General features: G+C 32.8%; 2 protein-coding genes and 1 long non-coding RNA gene across 12 annotated transcripts; all 3 read left to right on the top strand.

Annotated features, from left to right (window-relative positions):
- The first annotated feature begins 2,187 nt into the window (after nt 1–2,187).
- Nucleotides 2,188–8,997, top strand: LOC108219788 (dehydrodolichyl diphosphate synthase CPT3). 7 transcript variants are annotated; one of them, XR_010292212.1, is made up of 6 exons: nt 2,188–2,397; nt 5,112–6,022; nt 7,251–7,406; nt 7,725–7,788; nt 7,934–7,956; nt 8,806–8,997. XR_010292212.1 is itself a non-coding variant. In XM_064094177.1 (3 exons), the coding sequence occupies exon 2, from the start codon at nt 5,142–5,144 to the stop codon at nt 6,012–6,014; it is 873 nt and encodes a 290-aa protein (XP_063950247.1). In that variant the 5' UTR covers nt 2,188–2,397; nt 5,112–5,141; the 3' UTR covers nt 6,015–6,022; nt 7,725–7,919. The 7 variants fall into 7 exon arrangements, 1 of the variants encoding a protein (XP_063950247.1); XR_010292213.1 differs by having other exon boundaries at nt 7,725–7,844; XR_010292209.1 differs by lacking the exon at nt 7,251–7,406.
- Nucleotides 8,998–9,533: 536 nt separating this feature from the next.
- LOC108222692 (uncharacterized) lies at nt 9,534–12,886 on the top strand. 4 transcript variants are annotated; one of them, XR_010291998.1, is made up of 5 exons: nt 9,535–10,410; nt 10,558–10,768; nt 10,989–11,345; nt 11,475–11,669; nt 11,781–12,886. It is a non-coding gene; the product is annotated as an uncharacterized LOC108222692 (long non-coding RNA). The 4 variants fall into 4 exon arrangements; XR_010291996.1 differs by having other exon boundaries at nt 10,989–11,669; nt 11,781–11,882; nt 11,999–12,880; XR_010291997.1 differs by having other exon boundaries at nt 10,989–11,669; nt 11,781–11,882; nt 12,004–12,879.
- An 839-nt stretch (nt 12,887–13,725) lies between these two features.
- Nucleotides 13,726–16,793, top strand: LOC108220543 (uncharacterized protein At4g08330, chloroplastic-like). Its single transcript, XM_017394345.2, has 2 exons — nt 13,726–13,915; nt 16,111–16,793. Exons 1-2 carry the CDS (start codon nt 13,851–13,853, stop codon nt 16,505–16,507), a joined length of 462 nt encoding a protein of 153 aa, XP_017249834.1. The 5' UTR covers nt 13,726–13,850; the 3' UTR covers nt 16,508–16,793.
- Nucleotides 16,794–21,552: the final 4,759 nt, after the last annotated feature.

Raw genomic sequence — 21,552 nt, 5'->3', positions numbered from 1 at the left:
TTATAAACGAGCTGAACTTGAGCACAGTAGAGTTCAACTCGATAGTTTGTGAACAAGTTCGAATTATGAGTTCGTGAACTTGGCTCGTGAACTAGCTCGTGAACATGGTTCGTGAACTCAGCTCGTAAACTTGGCTCGTGAACATGGCTCTTGAGCGTAGTTATTAATGAATTTATGATTCCTCAGAGCATAAATTAAAACAGTGTTAGAATTTTAATTTATTTTTTAATTAAATTAAATAACAAACAAGTTCGTAAATAAATTTATGAGCATAAGCTAGCACGTTGGAAAATTTATTAAACAAGCTCGTGAACAAAATTAATGAGCGGTTGGTGAGCAAAAATTCGTGAGACATGTTCGTGAGCGTAATTTAAGGAGCGGTTCGTGAACAAAAGCTCGTGAGACATGTTCGTGAGCGGTTCGCGAACAAAGTTATTCATTAATGAGTCGATCGTCAAACAAAATTTTGGCTCGATCCAAGCTCAAGCTCGAGTAGGGCTGTAAATGAGTTGATACGCTCGATAACCACTTGATGTTCGGTTCGAAAAAAGCTTGGTTCGAGCTCGGCTCGAATCATAAACGAGTCGATCTTGAGCACAATTTTAAGCTTCGCTTTATAAACGAGCTGAACTTGAGCACAGTAGAGTTCGACTCGATAGTTCGTGAACAAGTTCAAATTATGAGTTCGTGAACTTGGCTCGTGACCGTAGTTTGTAAACTCGGCCCGTGAACATGGTTCGTGAACTTGGCTGGATTTTCAGCTAATATTTATCGGGTTAATTATCAAACTCATCATTGAAGTGGATAAATGGTATCAACTTCATCACTGATCTCCACGGGGTCTCAAGTTGCTCACTAAACTCGCTTAATGGTATCAAACTCATCACTGCCGTTAAAAAAAATAACGGATGTTAGCCGGAGAGACAGATTGGCGGTTGACGTGGTACATTAATAAAAAAGACCGAAGAAAAACAAACGAAAGAAAATAAAAAAAAGTAGAAAATAGAAATGTCACATAATTTGAAGTTTATATGGAAATAAAGTATGCAAAATTTTTATTAAATTAATTTTAGGATATAATTATCTAAATAAACGTATCGAACTAACTTTTAATATATAATTAACTAAACAATTAAGATTAACTTTTATGTTTTTTATTAGATTATAATTAAATAATATTGAAATGTTTTCTCCTTTAATAAATTTTAATTATGTGAATTTTGGCAAAAAAATAATTAAAATTTATTAAAAGAGAAAACATTTCAATATTATTCAAAAATAATTATAATCTAATAAAAAACATAAAAGTTAATCTTAATTCTTTAGTTAATTATATATTAAAATTTAGTTCGATACGTTTATTTAGATAATTGTATCCTAAAATCAATTTATTAAAAAGTTTGCATACTTTATTTTCATATATATAGACTTTAAATTATGTGGCATTTCTATTTTCTACTTTTTTTTATTTTCTTTCATTTGTTTTTCTTCAGTCTTTTTTATTAACGTGCCACGTCAACCGCCAATCTGTCACTCCGTCTAACCTCCGTTACTTTTTTTAACGGCAGTGATGAGTTTGATACCATTAAGCGAGTTTAGTGAGTAATTTGAGACCCCGTGGAGATCAGTGATGAAGTTGATACCATTTGTCCACTTCAGTGATGAGTTTGATAATTAATCCAATATTTATCAAACAATTATGTTCTGTTTTAATTTATTTATGTCGAACTTTGTGTTTTTTTTTTGTTTATTTTGGATTAAGGATGTGGGAGTTTTTATTAATGGATGATTTATTATGAATTTATGATTCCTTAGAGTATAGATTAAGATATTGTTAGAATTTTAATTTATTTTTTAATTAAATTAAATAACAAACAAGTTCGTAAATAAATTTATGAGCATAAGCTAGCTCGTTAAGAAAATTTATTAAACAAGCTCATGAACAAAATTAATGAGTGGTTGGTGAGCAAAAATTCGTGAGACATGTTCGTGACCGTAAGTTAAGGAGCGGTTCGTGAACAAAAGCTCGTGAGACATGTTCGTGAGCGATTCGCGAGCCGTTCGTGAACAAAATTATTCATTAATGAGTCGATCGTCAAACAATATTTTTGGCTCGATCCAAGCTCGAGCTGAGTTAACTATTCTCTTAACAAATCATATACGACCTGATTCGGCTCGGCTCGGCTCGACTCATTTACGACCTGCAAAAAAAGCACCAGCAGTAGCAGGCGACTTTATGTAGAGTAGATTTGTATGAATATGTTTGTCCCCTTGTCTCACGAACCAGGAGGTGATCACTACCCAACTTCTTCCGATCCAAATCTCCGTTGCCATGGAAAGGAACGACTATCAACACACTCATAGCTTCGCTTCTTCTCACAGAGACGTTACTTACAGGTCTCTCTCTCTAACTATATCTCTCTCCCTCCCCCATCTCTCTCTCCAATATCAATTATACTTGTTTAAAATTCCCGTCTCTCTTCCTTTGTTAACGGTATCAATATCAATTTAGTCAAATTCTATGATGTGTATATGTCTATATGCGTAAGATTGTATGTTAAATGTTTGTTTTGGGGCGCTACTAGAAATCTAAATACTCAGGCAAATGCATCCACCTAGGCTAGGATAGATATTAATTTTGTATCAACTCAAATTACAAACGCAAAAACTAAGTGATGGATTAGATAAATTTAATTCAAAATCATGAGTTAGCTTTTAACTTTAAGTCACCTAAACAAACAAACATGTTTGAGTTTTTCCAGCGTAAAGTTACTTTATAGCTCAAAGAAATATTAATCGTGAATATTATAAACCGGAAGGGACGGACCTCTAATTTATTTGTAAAGATCCAATCTTATTGAATCTTTATAATTGATTATATAATGATGATGATTAATTTGTTGTGGGTTGGATAAATGTTTTATCTTCCCACAGAGTCGGGGGAATCCGAGTGTCAAAACAATATTCGAAGATGAGTGGGATATGATTTGGTCTATCTGTAAAAGCAAACTATAAAAAAATGAAGAAATTAAGATTCTTATAAGTTGTTATCTATTTATATAGAAAGAGATAGATGAGGAAGGGGTAAAGGAGAGAGCGGGGCGGGGCGGGGCGGGGCGGGGCGGGGCGTAAATAATTTTTTGTAATTATTTTATGCCATGATTATAATCTTGTTTCTTTCAAATAAGATGCCCCTCGACATCTTTTTTCATTTTGATTAATAGAAGGACTTCGATTAAGTATCTTACAACATAAATGACCTGAATGTTGGATATATTATTAAGCGACCTAGATCTTAAAAAACCATATTCAAGTGACTAATTAATTGACCACCCTTATAATTATAACTGTAAAATATGTTGATATTTTTTTTGAATAATTGTATCTGCAAGGTGGTTGGTTTTCTACATATTACTGTTACGAATTTTTGTGATACTGGTTATATGTTCCCTCACCAGCTAGCATATGTCACGGTAATACAATTAAATAGTATGCTAATCATTAACCGTATTGTTCTAGGTTATTCATACGGCGTATTTGCAATATATTTCTTCCGCTTTAAAATACTCTGTCAGTTGATCAGGCTGCTCAGAATTATGGATTTATGAAAGACATTTAAAATTTGGGAGGTGGGACTTAGGTTGATAGTTCTTTGTGTTATCTTATAATAGTTAACGTGAAGCTAATTAACATCAATGGTAAACTCTCATGGAAATGGAAAAGTGTTTTTATAAGATTTGTAAGAACCATAAATTGGAAAAAAATAATAGTCTGTTGAGAAAGTTGATGAAATTTGTGAATAAGAAATAGTGGACGAATAAAATAGGCAAAAGTATGTAGGCAAGAAATCAAAGTTTTCATGTCGCTCGACTAGTCACGACAGTACTTGCAGGTTGACTCAAGTTGTCTACTAGGTATTTGTCAGGCACGCAGTTGACTGAGCAGTGTCACTTAGTCCGCTGCCCAGTCGACTAGTCGAACTACATAGTCGGTTCGGATCACATACTGGTGTTCAGGTCAAATATTGGTATAAAAATCCTGGTCGAAAGCCTATGTTGAATAGATTATAAAAAATGTACAGTAAACTCTTGATAGCCCACATCAATCCACAACATTCACTTCTCCACATGGATTAAACATCACGACTCCAAAATACTCACCGGGAAGATTTTGTAACTTTTCTTTTCATATCTGATTTATATATTAGCATAATCATATATACGTCTATATGGTATCTGTAATCGTATAGGTTATGTATATATGCATGTATAAACTGATTGATTCTTGATGTACTAGTGTCTATATGTGAATGACTTTATATAAATTGTGTTACTCTGTTACAATGTTTTGTAAAATATAATAGCGTTATATGATACAGAATTTGAATGTCCTACTACTACATGTGTGTGACTACTGCAGTTTTAATGTTTTTGAACTTAAACATGAAGTTAGAAACCTTAATTACATAATACACACATGTAGTTATAGTTATGGTTATGGTTATAATAATATATTATTATTTTTGTCGACTAGTCTGTGGGTAGGAACAACCACGGAAGAAATATTGAACCATAGAAAACTTTTCGGAATGAAATGACAAATGACAATCAGGAATTCTAGAGATGTGATGAGGATTAATTGTCAACCAAGGAAAGGACTCTAATAATATCCTTACCTCTTTCTAATTGAGTGATGAAAATATATCCAATAGCACACAAATAAGTGTAGATAGTTTTGCTAGTAAAATATACAGACCTCTGTAAATTAATAGCCAGTTTTTTATAATTTAGAAATATATTAATTAATCAATAAATATTTATTTATTACTTTAAAGAGTGGAATTCAATTCTCTTGAAAAAAAGAAGATACTATAACAAATTTAATATCAAATTCAAATGGGTTGTTTGATTCTCTAGTATGTAGAATGAGGTATGACTGAAATAAACAAAGCCAGGCTTTGAAAGCCTATACTAGAAACTAATCTAAAATTATAATCGAGAATTAGGGGTAGTTTGTATTTAAATTGTGATTAGTAATTGGCTTTCAAATCACCACTCGCAGCTATTTTCTTGCATTTCTTTATCCTGAAGCTCTTATTGTTTCATGTACAGGAGTGTTTGAGCTTGTACAAGTTAATTAGGATGGAAAGTCAGAGTAGTAGTAGTAGTCAGACAACATGGTTTACTTATTTTGTAGCTTTTTTGAGGAAATGCATCTTTATGGTTCTTTCTAGAGGTCCTATTCCGAGTCACATTGCGTTCATTATGGACGGGAATCGAAGGTTTTCTAAAAAAAATAAATTGATGGAAGGAGCCGGCCATAGGGTTGGTTTCTCTGCTCTTATGTCAATGCTCAGATATTGTTATGAGTTTCGTGTCAAGTATGTAACTATCTTTGCCTTCAGCATCGATAACTTTAATAGAAGGCCGGAAGAAGTTCAGTCGGTTATGGATCTCATGCTGGAGAAAATTGAAGGGCTTACTAAACAAGAGAGCTTGGTAAACCAATATGGGGTTAAGGTTCGGTTTGTAGGAAATCTTCAACTTCTGAGCAGACCTGTTAGGTTGGCCGCTGAGAGGGCTATGGTTGCTACGGCTGACAATTCTAAAGCAGTTCTAACAATTTGTGTCGCATACACTTCAACCGATGAGATATTGCATTCCGTTCAAGAATCCTGTGAAGAAAAAAAGGAAGAATTAAGTGCATTGGAAGCGACTGGTTCTGGTCCATATGGCTTGTTAGGACCAAACAGTAACGACAAGGAACATAAAGAGTGTTTTATTAATTCAAAAGATATTGAGAAACATATGTATGTTACACCTGATCCTGACATCATAGTTCGTACTTCGGGAGAGACTCGGTTAAGCAATTTTCTCTTGTGGCAGAGTTCATCTACTCTTTTGTACTCTCCCTTAGTGCTTTGGCCCGAGATTCAGTTTTGGCACTTGGTTTGGGCAGTTATAGACTTTCAGAGGAACTACTTATATTTGATGGGTAAACTAAAGCAGCAATAAATATTCAGGTGCATACCAAGCTATCAGCTAAACCATTTTTTTTACTTTCCTGTACATTAGATAGTTTGATAATTATAATGTTGTTACTCTTTTGGGTTTATTAACTAATACTTTATCAATTATTTCATCTTTCATGTATAAACCAAGATTTACTTGTGTACCTCTACACTTGTAAGTTGTATCAGGCCAGTGTTTAACCAGGTTGCCTCATTTAGAAGAAATATGATTCTCCCTTACAGTAAATTATTTAGTTAATGTTGCCTGTAACCGATGGGGTTTGAATGTTGTGTTTAGTGCATTACAAAAGTTGTTTAGTTTTTCTCAAAAATGGGTATATTTTATAAACAGTAGGTTGTGCGATTGAAATGTTTTAATTAGCTGTGTTCTTTATGTTAAGAATTTTAATGTATGTTTTAGCTTACATTGGTGTGTCTTGTGTTAAGAATACAGTATGTTTGTTGGCAAGCAAGGGTATGAAAGTAAAATAGTTTGTAGAATGTTCAAGCATATTTACTTTGTTTGGAAGATGACAGATAAAACTACTTGTGTCGGATAGCTTATATGTTTATCGGCAAGTCAGTTGACTATCTATATATTTTGGACTGCATGAATTCCTTAGCAAAATATGAATATCGAAAATCAGGAGCAGGGCCCTGTTTTGGACATTTGATCCCTTATGTATTCAGAAAATAGGTCATATGTTCTCTCTTTGTTTATAATTTTATGTTGGGCTGAAAGTTCTTCCAATTGTTACTGAGGCCGCTTTTAATTTTTATAATATAATTTGAATTAATCCATGAATGAACACAGTTATTTGCTCTCTGATTTAAGTGACCTTGGATTTTAATAAGCCAATCAAGATATACATCTGCTTTTCAGTTTTGTTCTTGGGTCCTGCTTCATATTCATGGTTCTAATCAGGGGCATTGCTGTAGGGTAATGAGGATACCTTTGGAGTAGTATGAAAAGTTTATATTTTCTATGTAAAGTATGTGCACAATATAAATTTGCTTAATTAGTCTAATTTCTGCTTTTTTAAAATCTTGCAAGTTGCGACCCACAGTCCACAGACATGGGTTCAAATCCAGTCTTACGTTTTCTTTCTTTTTTGCCCTACCTCACATGATGGTTTTATGTGTTCTGTCAAGAAGTCTACTAAACTAAAAAACCGTGATTAATATATTTGTGGATGTCTGGACCGCAGTAATGTCTAAATAGCTTTTGCATATAATCTAGGGAACAAGTGAAGGTCTTAAGACAGATTGGTGATCAGATAGAGTCAACAAATTTTCTTTTCCAAATCTATCTTTCTCCAGGGTCGTTAAATTGTGTTCTACCGAATTGTATGTTTATTGCTTTGGAGCATTACAAGTGGACTTACACTCGGATACTGTAAGATTGCATAAGGATTCTCTTCTGTGTTACTTGATTACCTCTGTTATTCCATAATTCTCACTATATGCATTTGTGTATTTTTGCTCACTAAAAAAAGTTATGCCATAATACAGTTATGCCAATTATGCATCAAAAGGTTTTAATAATAACGTGTTTGATTTAATGCCCAACTGAGCAGAATTCAAAGTTTTGATCTTTTTCATCCAATTCGTATTGTGGTTTCTTTATCTGGGATACCTTATTTGGTTTGTTTTTTTAAAAATATATGTGGTTTGATTTCTTATAGTAGTGTTTCTGGAATTCTGGGTTTTGCAGATTCACTTGCAGAGATCGACAAAGTTGTTGTTAATGCTTCCCTGTGTTCTTCTGTTTTCAGCTGGTGATTAATTATCCCTCCCCTGTCTTAAGTCTTAGAGCTGATTCATCTAGTAATATGTATGCACAATTCTAAGTTTTGTTTCTGGAATGCTGCTTATTCCTGTTTATATAAGTTAATGGATTTGTATGTCATGTTTGGACTGCAGGCTTCGTGACCTTAAGCAACTTGGTAAGTTTTACAGTTTTCTTGCGGTGTTCTGTTTGTCTTTTGGATTGAGAATGTTGTATGGTGGTGTCTTAGCTTTTATTGAATACAGTTTTGGTCTTTTCTTTTGCTTACATATGTTATCATATCATTTTTGGTACATCTTTCGATAATGTTGTTTTGGTACATCTTTTATTTTGTTACCGATGAGAGCTGCTATCCTTTTAGTTTCAATTTCTCTTCTCTTAAGTTTCAACAATTAGGTTGTTTTTTTTTATATTACTCGGATAAGTTGGCATCAAGTTTAGAGAGTTGTAGCCAATGGATAGTTAACAGTAAATTACCATGTACCAATGGTTCTGAAGTCCCTCTTATGAACATGGATTATGGGTAATATTTTTTTGTAGTTCCTACGATCAGAAATAGACTCTTTTCGTTCTATAAGGCCAATGGATCATGTTTGGCACTACAAATGTTGAAGAAATGTACTGTTGTGTTCTTTACTTGATTGGCCTTCTTCTTACTTCCTTATCTTAAAACTTGTGTAAGGAGTTAGGAGGAAATAAACTATCTACACTTATTATAGAGGTTTGTGTTTTTAGTCTATAAATAAACAATCTAGACAAGTCTTGGACTCTTGGTGCTTGTACAATAGAATGTTTACGAGTAGATCAACCTGCAATTCTCTTCAGACTGCCTTAATTCTCCCTTTTAGGAATCTTTATAGTTCTTCAGACTTGTAAAAATTTAAGTTCTGTTGAACTTGCTATATCGCTGTTTGCCCCTTAAGGCATTTAAAATGTGCACTAGTTGCAACTTTGGTATGCTCCATTTTATTGCTGACTAATATTTCGAAGATCATCTTCATTGCAGGTGGTCATAATGGGTAGTTTCTGTCGGAGCTGCTCTTGCTCCTTTTGAGAAGGAAGATTCATGTTCTTAAAAAATTAAATACTACTTAAAGTTGATGTAACATTGTTGTTTGAAACTGACTCAAAACTTTTATTTTGTAAAAAAAGTTGAGAATATACTTTATTTAGTTGCATGAGGTTATTATGATTTGTTTTATAGTTATGCAATAACTAGATTTTTTTTTTTTATGTGTTGTGGTAATATTGGATAATTAAAGCATGTGCTCGCAGGATTTTTCGTTTTTTTGTACTCATTGTTTTGATTATTTTTCATATTTTTAGTAAGACTTTACGGTTTTTGGAAAATCTAAGTAAATAATAAAAGAAATGAAGAATAAATTGATAGTGAAAAGTAAATGAATTTTGTATTATAATTTATAATATTTCAAATTATGAATTTTTTAAATTATCCATGTAAAAATTAAAATAAAAAGTAAAAAATGGCTATTTTTTTATTATTAAAAGCTTATAAGAAAATTTTAAAATTTTTAAAAAAGTATTCCGATTCCCATTCTAATATAAACCAAACAGCATGTAGTAATCTCAATCCAACTAGCTTTATATCACGTGCGAGGTGCTCTATATACAAGTTTTTTGTTATAAAATTGGATAGAAAATATTGCAGAATTAGATAAAAAAAAATGCACTGTTTATGGTGTTTTAACTGTGAACTTGTTATGATAATGAGAAGACTTGCTCGAAATAAGTGTTAGGTGTTGTAAAATGGTAGAAAGAGGTAGTTTTTCTTTCTACATTGCAAAGTTTTATACATTGCACTGGACACTCCTTAGTCCTTCCACAGATTTTTAAGAAATATTTCTGCTCTAAGAGGTTCCTTCTGATGTACCATTTAGATAAATACATCTCTCCGTGAATATAATTCTCATGTAAAATTAAATCTTTTAACATATATTGGTTACATGTGCTGACTACAGGTAAACAACCAGATAATGGCATCTAGAAAGGAGACTATTCAGAGCCCACAAGCCTGATAAGAACAAACAAACTAACCGAGCTTAGTTTGATAGTTCTGATCAAATCTTAAAAGTGTGAGCACAAGGAACATATCAGTTGCATATACATGAACATGGATAAAAGGAAACAATAAAGTACCATGAAGCTGCTTCTTTAAGAACAAATAGCAGCCCACCAAGTGGAGCCTGAAAAGCTGCAGCTACACCAGCAGCATCACCATTAGAACCAATTAAGGCTTATTGAGAGAGTTGGTTATCGAACAGTTTCAAATATTATTTAAAGGCATAATAGTATCTTCTTGACAAATTTATCTAATGTGTGTTCAGTGGATATGTGGCTGAAATAAGGAAGAGAAAATCGCAGGGCTGAATCCCCTAAAATGGTATTAGTGAAAATACATGGGAGTGGCTGCGAGGATCACTTGATGTTCCTCAATTCAGGTGGTGGCGCTGCACAAATTGTGTTCGTGAAGTTGTCCCTTCTACCAGTACTGCTGCTGAGGAAATATTGACTGCTGAATAGACGACTTCTTTGCATTTATGTATTCCTGGAATGGAAGAAGAGTCTTCACTTGAGGTCAGAGCTTCGGGAGGTAGATGAACTTAGTTTTATCTTGTTTTATATATTTCAATATCCATATTCAGTTAATTTTCTCCTGATATTATTTGCATCTAACAACTCTACTGCAGTGTCTTATCTTAATTGTTATTTATCTGAAACACAAGTTAATTTTGGACAGAATCTCTTGGAGGAGATGCTATTAAATCTCTTATCGAGGCCATAAGCATGGATGATAGTGATGATAAAAAGCGAAATCCCTTACACTTGTGACCTAGAAATACTAGCAACGGTGGCACTGGAAGAAATGGATTCTGATCTTCCTCCACTGCAGGAAACCTGTCCAAGATCAAGTGTGGAAGTGGATTCTTCATTTGAGCTAAGAACTGCAGGTAGAAGTAATTATATCCTATATATATTATCTAAGCATTGTACACTAGCATTTGTTTTTCTTTAGCCATTACAGAATGGTCTGCTAACTATATAGTTCGTATTGTGCTTTTCAATGTAGTTTCAGATAGCTGCAAAATATAGCAGAAAATTAAATTCATTAGCTGTTTTCACTTAAATGTAGTCAAAATTTAACATCCGTCCAATTACAATTTATGTTAGTTTTTGGCCTGAAGCTATTGTACAAGAGGGTGACAAAGCTCTGATTGACGTGGTTGACTTGGTGGACAGTGAAGACAAAAGCGAGATAAAAGAAGTCCATTCACTGTAAAAACATATGAAGATGGAAGATAAGGGGCATCAGCTAGAAGAGGTGCCACAAGTCATACTCCACAAAAAGGGAAAATGGTTAATCTCTAACACAAAGTTGATTTGGAGCAGATATTATTGCAGGAAACCCTGATAAAGAGCCAGTTGTGATCATCATATAGAGGGAGTGCCTCAACTTATATTCTGCAAGAAATAGAGAAAAGGCCTTCTTTTTGGACAAGGGTAAAAATATCATGACTGAAATTCAAGGTAATGTCAGACTTCTCACGCCCTTTATCCAACAAAGCTCTATAATCTCTGACACAAGCCGAGTATTGTTGGAGACCGATAAAGCAGTTATTGAGGTCTTAATCTATAACACAAGTCCATTGGGAACAGATAGTATTGCATGAGACCCTGATAAAGCACCTGTTGAGGTAATCATCTTGGATGACAGTGACGATGAAGGTGTACTTAAAAGAACCCATTCACAGAATCAAGAGCTCACAAGGGTGAAAGAAAAGGTATCATCTGGAGTAAGTGGCACAACTAATACTCTTCAAGAAGCAGAGAAAAGGCCTTCTTTAGACAAAGGTAAAAGTACCATGATTGAAGTTCAAGGTACTGGTCAGACTTCTCTTACTCTTCAGCTAATTCATTCCCTATTCAATGGTTTGCAATTTAAAGTCTCCTTGACAGTTACAGGAAAAGAGTTCATCAAACCTCAAGGGAGCGAAAAGGCAAAGAGGTTTTGTCCTTTCTCGCCAAATAGAGAAGCAATTTCAATAAAGCAATGAAAAGCTACTGGTAAGTAATCTCAACCTTGTGGACACTGTTACCTTTTTAATTGTTAATGATGATTGATTACACATTGAGAGTTATGTACGGTGATAAGATCTTTTGCTCAACAACTGTTGCCCCAGAGCAGAAGAAAATCAAATGGTGGGAAACCAACGTGTTTTTGTTCAGACATTGACTAAGGACAGCAACATGTCAACCATGAAATCCTGGAGCCTGATGGAAGTGGGGAGTTCTTTAGAAGGCCCGTTACTTCCAAGGGAACCATAAGTTGAGACTGTCGAGTATCATGATCCGTTTGTTTGCTTGATGTTAACAAGCATGGGTTAGAAGTTGGTGATATTAGAGTCGATACATTGATGTTATTACAAGGTTTTTCTGCAAGATGTTGTTTGCAGTTTACAACACATTTTTTGTCCGGAAAGAGGGGATGCTCTCTGTATATTGTTATCCATGTTTTGCTGCATCACAACTAATTTGATTTTGCGATAGATGAAAAGTGAGCCTAGGCCCTGATCCAAGCCAAACGTGAACAAAAAATGTCCAAAGCAGAGTAAGTGATTATGACTTTTCTGTTCTGTAGACAAGTTCGTCTTCATTTAGTATTTTGTGTGTTTATGAACATTTGATTTATCTTGTATGTCTACTGTGCATTTTCTATTCATGGCTTCCATTTAGTAATTGCCCTTCAATTCAAGGTCTTATTTCTTGTGTATTTGAGCTTCTTAGGATAAAGATGAGATAATGACATCTAAAATATCATTATTCATATATGATATCAGCTTTGTTATTTATGTATGCTCGATCACTTATATCTGCATATCTTTGTTTTAGAATTTTTTGAAATTTATAGCCAGATTACATTGACACAGCTGCCTGGGATAGTGTTTGCTCATGAAATATTGAATACAAGCGGCCAAATTCGAACACCTAAATTGGCCATGCTAAAGTCATTCGAGGGGAGCATGCACATTGATTCATTATCGGCATCGAAGAAAGCGGCGTACATAAATTAATTGTAACTAATTATAAATAATATATAAATATACAGCTATAATTTTTAATTTTACTAAATTGGAAGTTATTTACAACATCAGCTATAATTTTTATTTTTATTAAATTAGAAGTTATTGACAACATGAAAAGATCAGCTATAATTTTTATTTTTATTAAATTAGAAGTTATTGACAACATGAAAAGATTTGCAATGCTTTATAGCCCGTGCCCTGTGTTCTAAAAGTCGACGATTAATCGGTAATGAATCACTGTTCGGTCGGCCACCATCTCGATTAAGCGTTAATCGGTGAAAAATATCATTTTTTCAGAAAATCGGTCAAAGACGGGATTAATTAGTAAAAGTCGACCATAAATCGGTGAATTTAAAATTTTGAAAAACGCAAAGTAATTTTTTTTAAAAATTAAAAATTTAATTTCAAATAAAACAAAAGGCACGGAAATGACAAATCACGGAATTTAAAGTTATTTTTATTACCTTTCACTCTTTTAATTACCCCTTGAACTCTAATTACAAAAATCTGTAATATCTTCTTTCGCAAATTCGATCAAATTCATGTTTATCTATAAGATGACAAGACTTGTATATGTATATATAGGCATGTTTTATGTTATAAGAAATCATTAATCTTTTAATTTTATAAGACCATAAATTTATAGTATATAAGTATATTAATATATATTATTTAAAATATAATATTAAATTGATTACGATTAATGGTCTGATTAATTACTCCGATTAATCCATGATTATCTTATTAATCGCTAGATGATACTTCACCGACTAACTCCGATTCTCGATTTTTACAACAATGTTCGTGCCGGACACAAGCAACCTGGAAAAAAAAAAGAAAAGACACAAACAAGCAGTAGCATACGACTTTATGTATGTGATAGTCCCCTTGTCTCACGAACCAGAACGTGACCACTGCCCAGCTCCTTCCGATCCAAATCTCCGCTGCCATGGAAAGGAACGACTATCACCACACTCATAGCTTCGCTTCTTCTCACAGAGACGTTACTTACAGGTCTCTCTTTCTCTCTCTCTAACTATATATATATCTCTCTCTCTCCCTCTCTCCAATATCAATTATACCTGTTTTAATTCCCGTCTCTCTCTTTGTTAACGGTATCAATATCAATTCAGTCAAATTCTGTGATGTGTATATGCGTAAGATTGTAAGTTAATTGTTTGTTTTGGGGTATGTTACTAGAAATTTAGATACTCAGGCTATTAATTTTGTATCAAGTCGAATTACAAATGCAAAAACTAAGTAATGGATTAGAGAAATTTTATTCAAAATTATAAGTCAGCTTTTAACTTTAAGTCACCTGAACAAACAAACATGTTTGAGTTTTTCTATCTTAAAGTTACTTTATAGCTCAAAGAAATATTAATCGTGAATATTATAAACCGGAAGAAACGGACCTCTAATTTATTTGTAAAGGTCCAATCTTATTAAATCTTATTAATTGATTATACAATGATGATGATTGCTTGGTTGTGGGTTGGATAAATGTTTTATCTTCCCGCAGAGTCGGGGGAATCCGAGTGTCAAAACAATATTCGAAGATGAGTGGGATATGATTTGGTCTATCTGTAAAAGCAAACTATAAAAAAAATGAAGAAATCAAAATTCTTAGAAGTTGTATATCTATTTATATAGAAAGAGATAGATGAGGAAGGGGTAAAGGAGAGAGCGGGGCAGGGCGTAAATAATTTTTTGTAATTATTTTATGCCATGATTATATTCTTGTTTCTTTCAAATAAGATGCCCCTCGACATCGTTTTTCATTTTGATTAATAGAAGGACTTCGATGAAGTATCTTACAACATAAATGACCTGGATGTTGGATATTTTATTTAAGTGACCTAAATCTTAAAAAACCATATTCAAGTGACAAATTAATTGACCACCCTTATAATAATAATTTTAAAATGTGTTGATATTTTTTTTGAATCACTGTATCTTCAAGGTGATTGGTTTTCTACATATTACTGTTATGAAAGATAATTTTTTGTGATACTGGTTATATGTTTTCTCATCTGCTAGTATATTTCACGGTAATACAATGAAATAGTATGCTAATTGTTAACCGTATTGTTCTAGGTTATTCATACGGCGTATTTGCAATATAGTTCTTCCGCTTTAAAATACTCTGTCAGTTGATCAGGCTGCTCAGAAAATTGGATTTATGAGAGACATTTAAAATTTGGGAGGTGGGACTTAGGTTGATAGTGCTTTGTGTTATCTTATAATAGTTAACATGAAGCTAATTAACATCAATGGTAAACTCTCATGGAAATGGAAAAGTGTTTTTATAAGATTTGTAAGAACCATAAAAATTGGAGATCAATAATAGTCTGTTGAGAAAGTTGATGAAATTTGTGAATAAGAAATAGTGGACGAATAAAATAGGCAAATGTATGTAGGGAAGAAATCAAGGTTTTAATGTCGCTCGACTAGTCACGACAATACTTGGAGGTTGACTCAAGTTGTCTACTAGGCATTTGTCAGGCATGCAGTTGACTGAGCAGTGTCACTTAGTCCTCCGCCCAGTCGACTAGTCGAAATATGTAGTCGGTTCGGGTCACATACTGGTGTTCAGGTCAAATATTGGTATAAAAATCCTGGTCGAAAACCTATGTTGAATATATTATAAAAAATGTACAGTAAACCCTTGAAGTCCCAAGGTGATCCAACCACAGATAACTACTACCTCAAGGATTTCTCAAATGCTGACAATAAGAATTAGCTGGAATCACAACCCATAACAAGAAACAGTTCTCAATTCAATAAAAATCAAATATTTATTAATTATAAAATATCATATCTTCATGTATAGGAGTACATCATAAACTTAGTCACCAAGAAAAATCTTTACTAATGAAGCAAACATATCCTGATTATATTCCTACCATAATTTATATATATGGAACATTCCTAATAAACTATTTATATTATATATAGTTACATTCCTTACAAAATTAATTCTAATCCTATATAATAACACAAATATATACATATTAATATACAGTAATAATTCTTTGTTCTGCATTGGTGGCAGGAACTATGTCATCCGTGCTTTATGCTAATTTAAATTTCTATTTTATAATATATGTAATTAGTTATAAAGTTTTCCTTTTTTATCATACTATCTGATAGATATTTAAATATTTCATTTTTAAGACCTTAACTGTATTATCTTTATCGTGATTTAGCTGTGGCTCTTGTGGATTTGATCTGAATTTGAGTTCATCCTCTCGCAATACATCTGCAATTGGATCAAAATATGGAAAATCAATAAAGAAAGGAATCATCTCGTTTGTTCATATAGATGAGAGCAGATTTACTCAGTTAGAAAAATTTCAGTGTATTCCTTACTTCATATCCAAACAGTCGTGGGGTTTGTTTCAGCGCAAAACCAAACTTATGTGTCGAAAGTGTGGAAACTATATTGGGGTTTCTTATGATGACAATGCATCAACTTATCCAATTGTATCTGATGGTTTAAATTCAGCATCAGGAAGTGAAATTTCAGTCTACAAAAGATATGATGTCAGAATTCGGGCTTTGCAACCTTCCTCTTCTGCCACATCTGGCATCGCATCTGTTTGATGCTTATGTAACAGGTTTTATTTGCAGAGAAGGATGTTCAATCAGTTTCATTAAAACCAGCTCATGCAATGGCGATGATGTTTATGCCTCACAAATTTTGTTTCAGAAGTAGCATGTACATCTATCTTGTATACCCTATATGTAATGCCTGTTTACTCAACACATAAAGATGCTTTAGATGACCCGGCTTGGAGTGTAAAGGTTATTTGTTGTTTATGTACAAAATGTATCATGTAAAAGAATCTGTGACTAGATGATTACTTAATATTTGTTTACTGATTTCTTACTTGCTAGAGGGAATTAAAACAGACTTCCTAGAGAATTTATCTTATACAATCATACTTTCGAGTTATGAAGACGGCTAGAGAAGTGGAAGGTGTGTTGGAAATATGATTGTGGTTTATAATGTGTGGGTTAACATCGTTAAATTTACTGTAATAATAAATACTTCATTTCTGTTTGGATGCAAAATTTTAGTGTGCCCGAAGGCAGACTTTCACTCGGTCTTTCTGTCTTTACAAGACTCTTGACTGTAATAAATAAATACTTAGTTTTCGTTTGGATGCTAAATTTTAATGTGCCCAAAAGCCGACCACTTACTCGGTTTTTGTCTCTACAAGACTGCAAAGGACGGTCACAACATTATTTGTACCATGGCGATTATATAAGATCACTTATATTCTCATTTATTATATATTGGGATTAAGATTATTATGAGATCACTTGTATTCTCATCTATATCATTAGAATTATTATGAGATCATTTAGGGAATGTTTGATTCGAGAGAAGGTGTGAGATTAAAATTAGGAATTAGGAATCAGGTTAAAGTGCTATGAGATTGGGTATTATTTCTGATATCATGTGTTTGATTGTTTGATTGAGTGGTGAAAAGAATGTAGTTATCAAGTGTAAATAATTTAAAATATTCTTCGATTAATATCTTTATATAATTTGAGCTTTTAATTTTATTTTATATCAATAATTTACATGTAATGGTATAAATGAAGGTGAATAAAAGAATTTTTTTTGATTGCTAAAACCTAAGTTTTATACCCACTTCCCTTTAGGTATGAAAATCTCATATCATATGGGTTTGGGGTATGAGTTTTCAAGATTTTCTTTTAATCAAACACTAAATATGAGTTTGGAATGAACAAATTTATACATAATACCGAATTTTGCTGAACCAAACAACCCTTTTATTTCATTTGATTACAATATCACCATGATTATTATATTTACATGATCCTAAATACTAAATAAATCGGCCTATGTTCACTTGTATTCTATTCACATATAATATCATATCATAATGTGATCGATTAAGATCTTATGTATGATTAAAATGGTTATACATCACATACATGATTAAAATCAAGAGTAAAAAGAGAAGGGGACCGGGGATCGTATAATCCTACTTAATTAATTTCTAAAAGAATTAATATTATTGTAGAGTAAGGATCGAGGGTCGTATAATCATGCTTAATTGTTTTTAACAAGGATTTATATTACTGTAGACTTTCTTATTTCGAATTTGAGGTGCTCAACTACATCATAACTTCTATAAGTATTGGTGTACTCTTGGAACATGGCTGAATGGTATATATAACTTTAAACATTAAAGGTCAAAGACGCAAGTTCAAACAGGTCTTAAGCAAGCTGATCAGAATTCTCTCTCTGACTGATCCATTTCTAATTAATAACAAAATCATCTTTTCGGTATGTAAGGTAAATGAGATCTTTAATACAAGGTTGAGGAATGGAAAGATTAAATTGGACTCCAAGTACATAGAAAGCCTTTTCTGATCAATTACTTCAGAGATGGAATTCAAAATATCAACTTAAGAGGTTAAAACCTATCTAGTTCCAATCCAGGAACTCTGAAATACTTGGATAAATAGTTGAAGATGAAGTGTTCAAACACGAAACAAGGAAGATATGTAGTTGATTATCTCTATGCCTAATGGCTAAACTACGCTACTGTTGGAAACCAAAGTCTCAGTGCTATCCACCGACAGAAATCGTATCCACGACCTCCACTCGACCCATCCAAACTTCCTAAGAAAGAAACTCATGTAGTTTCATTCAATCCACTAGGAGTTATTTTCTGGAAGAGGAAAAGTGAAGAGGCATCAAACCTTATCAATGATGAAATTGGTGATCTTCCATCAAAAGAGATTATCAAGGCCGTCAGAAGGGGTAAGATCTCATGCATTAAAGAAGATAAGAAAGCTCTTAGACCTCTACTAGAAGTTCTCACAATAAAGAAGACAATTAAAACAATGCAAGACACCAGAAAAATTCGAGGTTAACCATCCAGGGTAATCATGACTACATAATGTATGTGTTTGAAGTTGTCTTTCAGGGAGCTATGAGAAATGAGACATATTTCCCTCATTTGAGATGTTGAAGGTAATGTTTCATGTACTAGAAAATGCCTTAGAATAAGTTGCACTAAATTAAATAACTACTATGATTGAAGAGCTACATTAGAAGCATGAAGAGCTAAGGGAGGACATGATTGCTAAGAAGAAGGATCAAGATGTAGAAATCAATGCAAAAGCTAAAACATCAAGAAAGATTACTTCAGACTAGAGGAATGAGTCTTAGTTTTTGTATTTACTTTTGAAATCTAGAAATGTATCAAATTATCCTGAATGCATTAAAATTATTTCCTATCCTAAAGTACTTAATTGGTTTTTATTGTTTTTACTTAAGTTATCCTCTATGGATTTACTTGTCGAACTCTAAAAATCAAATTGGTGGATATTGAAAGGCATAATATAACGTAGTATGTAATAGAGATAATGATAACTCAATAAAGTAACAAGATATGAAACAATTAGTAAGTCTAATACATGAATCGATAGATTGACGAACACATACATATAGAATCAGATAATTAAAAGATTGAACAGATCATATAATGACCAGAAGAATTAATAAGTTGTTTAGGTTTCAGTGAAGAATAAACTACAAGTTGTTTCAGGATTCATAAATTGTACATGTCTACAGATTCAGTGTGAAGAATAAGATTTAGCTGTGTTAGCATGCCGTTAGTTGAGATTCCAATCGAAAAACTAGTCAATTGCTGTTTAAGCTTTTAATAGCTTTTGTTTACTGTTAAATTTATCTTGTGATTTTCAAGCATATTGATTTATATGTTTGATAAACTTTTGAATTACAACTGTTTAGAATTACTTCAAAAGTTGCTTTATTCCAAATACTCAGATTTAATTCAAAAGAATTATATCATATGGCTCTTGCCTTTCATATTATATTGCCGAGCATTTTCGCTCACCCTTCCTATTATTTCTAACCCTTTTAGTTAGGGATTAAGATGGTCACCTATGTAAGTTGCGCATAAGAGTAAGGCTAGCCGAGAATGCCAGGGAGATGTCTGTGAAACCAGATATGGTTAGAATTGTTTTATTTCAATTTAGTTGTATAATAGATTTATTATTGGTTATTAGTTACTCTTCTTATCGAGCTTTAACTGATAATGTAGTTTAAGTTGTAATAAGATTTGAAATTTTGGTTTCTGATTTCAGTGCTGTAACCTATTAGCGATCCTGTTTTTAGGGGGTCAAAATGGTTTTGATTTATATCTCTTTTAAAATGTCCAAAATTTTAAATATTTGTTTTACCTTCTTCCGCAAATACAAGTTTTTAAATGATTTTGTTTTAGTGGCACCAAATCCAGACCCCTGGATTTGAGGGCTGTCACAATTTGTATCAGAGCTGTAGGTTAGAAGTTATTGAAATCAGAATGTAGGTTGTAATAGGATTGTGTTTAGTGGAACCTCATATAGAGGTAGTCAAGACTATTTGGTTTTTTTTTGTGAACTCTATTGCTAATACATGTATCTTTTTTTTTTCTTTTTTTTTTGAAAGGCACGTATACCCCAAAGCTCCCCTTCGCTTAAGAATTATAAACTTTAAGCTCAAAAGGGAATAGTCAAATTCTACGTCCGGCTCATAGATAAGACTCAAGAAATAAGCTAGTATAAATCTTGTCGCAAGAACATTTATAGTGTAATTACAAGTTCCGCACAAGTAATTTCTAAGCATGCAAGACGTCACATATGATCAAGATTACTAGCCAAGAAATTATGCAAATAAACTCATCATAGGAAATTGACTTGGTTGACAACTTTCATGAAATTATGCAAATGCAAAGCAAAAATTTTTTTAATAAAAATAAAAGCCTACTAAAAAATTGCATGCCAAATTAAATAACAATATGTAACTATCATGAAATAAAAATACAAGTCTACTAAAAAAATGCATGCCAAATTAAATAACTATATGTAACTATCATGAATTTCCTAAATTTAAGACAAGGCAATATATAATTTTATTCTAATTATTCTAATTTTTTTTCATTTTAATATTATTCGTGAGAACACATCCCCACACTTAAATGGTTCATTGTCCTCAATGAATAATAAATAATATATAATATATTTAAACAAGAATATATCATATGATAATTTAATATATAAATATAAAGTTAGAAAAACTCCCATGAATTTGAGCTGCCTAGAAATTTTTTTGTGAATCGTGGCATCTAATTTACAATCAGCAGGTGTGGCCAAGTGGTTGATGATTGCTGCTTGTATCTTAGAGTGTCAAGGTTTGATTCCTCTCTCCTGCATATATTTTTTTGAACAAAGAAATGCAGAAAGACCAAGGCCTGGACATCAGTAGATCTTAGCTCAGCACACGCATATCAATCAGGTCTTCGATTACTGTATAACGCGCAGAAAAAAACTCCAGCAACCACCGTGACTCTAAAAAACTGCTCCTTGTCTATTTTTTTTGTCTGTTTTAATTCCCTTTGAAAATTTGAGCATCAACTAATATTTTTTTCTGTAAAATTTCTCTCTTTTCAAGATCTTGGGTTGCCTCTCAAGAAGCGTTGTCGTTAACGTCATTTAGCCGGACGCCAGTATCCGCATTTTTATGGGGGTTCCTTCAAAATTATCTCATATGACCCAAGTGTCAAATCCGTCTCCTTCAAATTATTTGCTCAGAAATCCTG

The sequence above is a fragment of the Daucus carota genome, chromosome 5 (assembly GCF_001625215.2).
Source record: "Daucus carota subsp. sativus chromosome 5, DH1 v3.0, whole genome shotgun sequence".
Classification (NCBI taxonomy): Eukaryota; Viridiplantae; Streptophyta; class Magnoliopsida; order Apiales; family Apiaceae; genus Daucus; species Daucus carota.
Note: the sequence above shows the minus strand (reverse complement) of the source record. Positions and strands in the feature narration are given on the sequence as shown.

Coding starts and splice junctions, on each gene's coding strand:
- LOC108219788 (XM_064094177.1), top strand. CDS start 5,142: ATGGAAAGTCAGAGTAGTAGTAGTAGTCAGACAACATGGTTTACTTAT.
- LOC108220543 (XM_017394345.2), top strand. CDS start 13,851: ATGGAAAGGAACGACTATCACCACACTCATAGCTTCGCTTCTTCTCAC. Junction 13,916..16,110: donor CACAGAGACGTTACTTACAG/GTCTCTCTTTCT, acceptor ATCGTGATTTAG/CTGTGGCTCTTGTGGATTTG.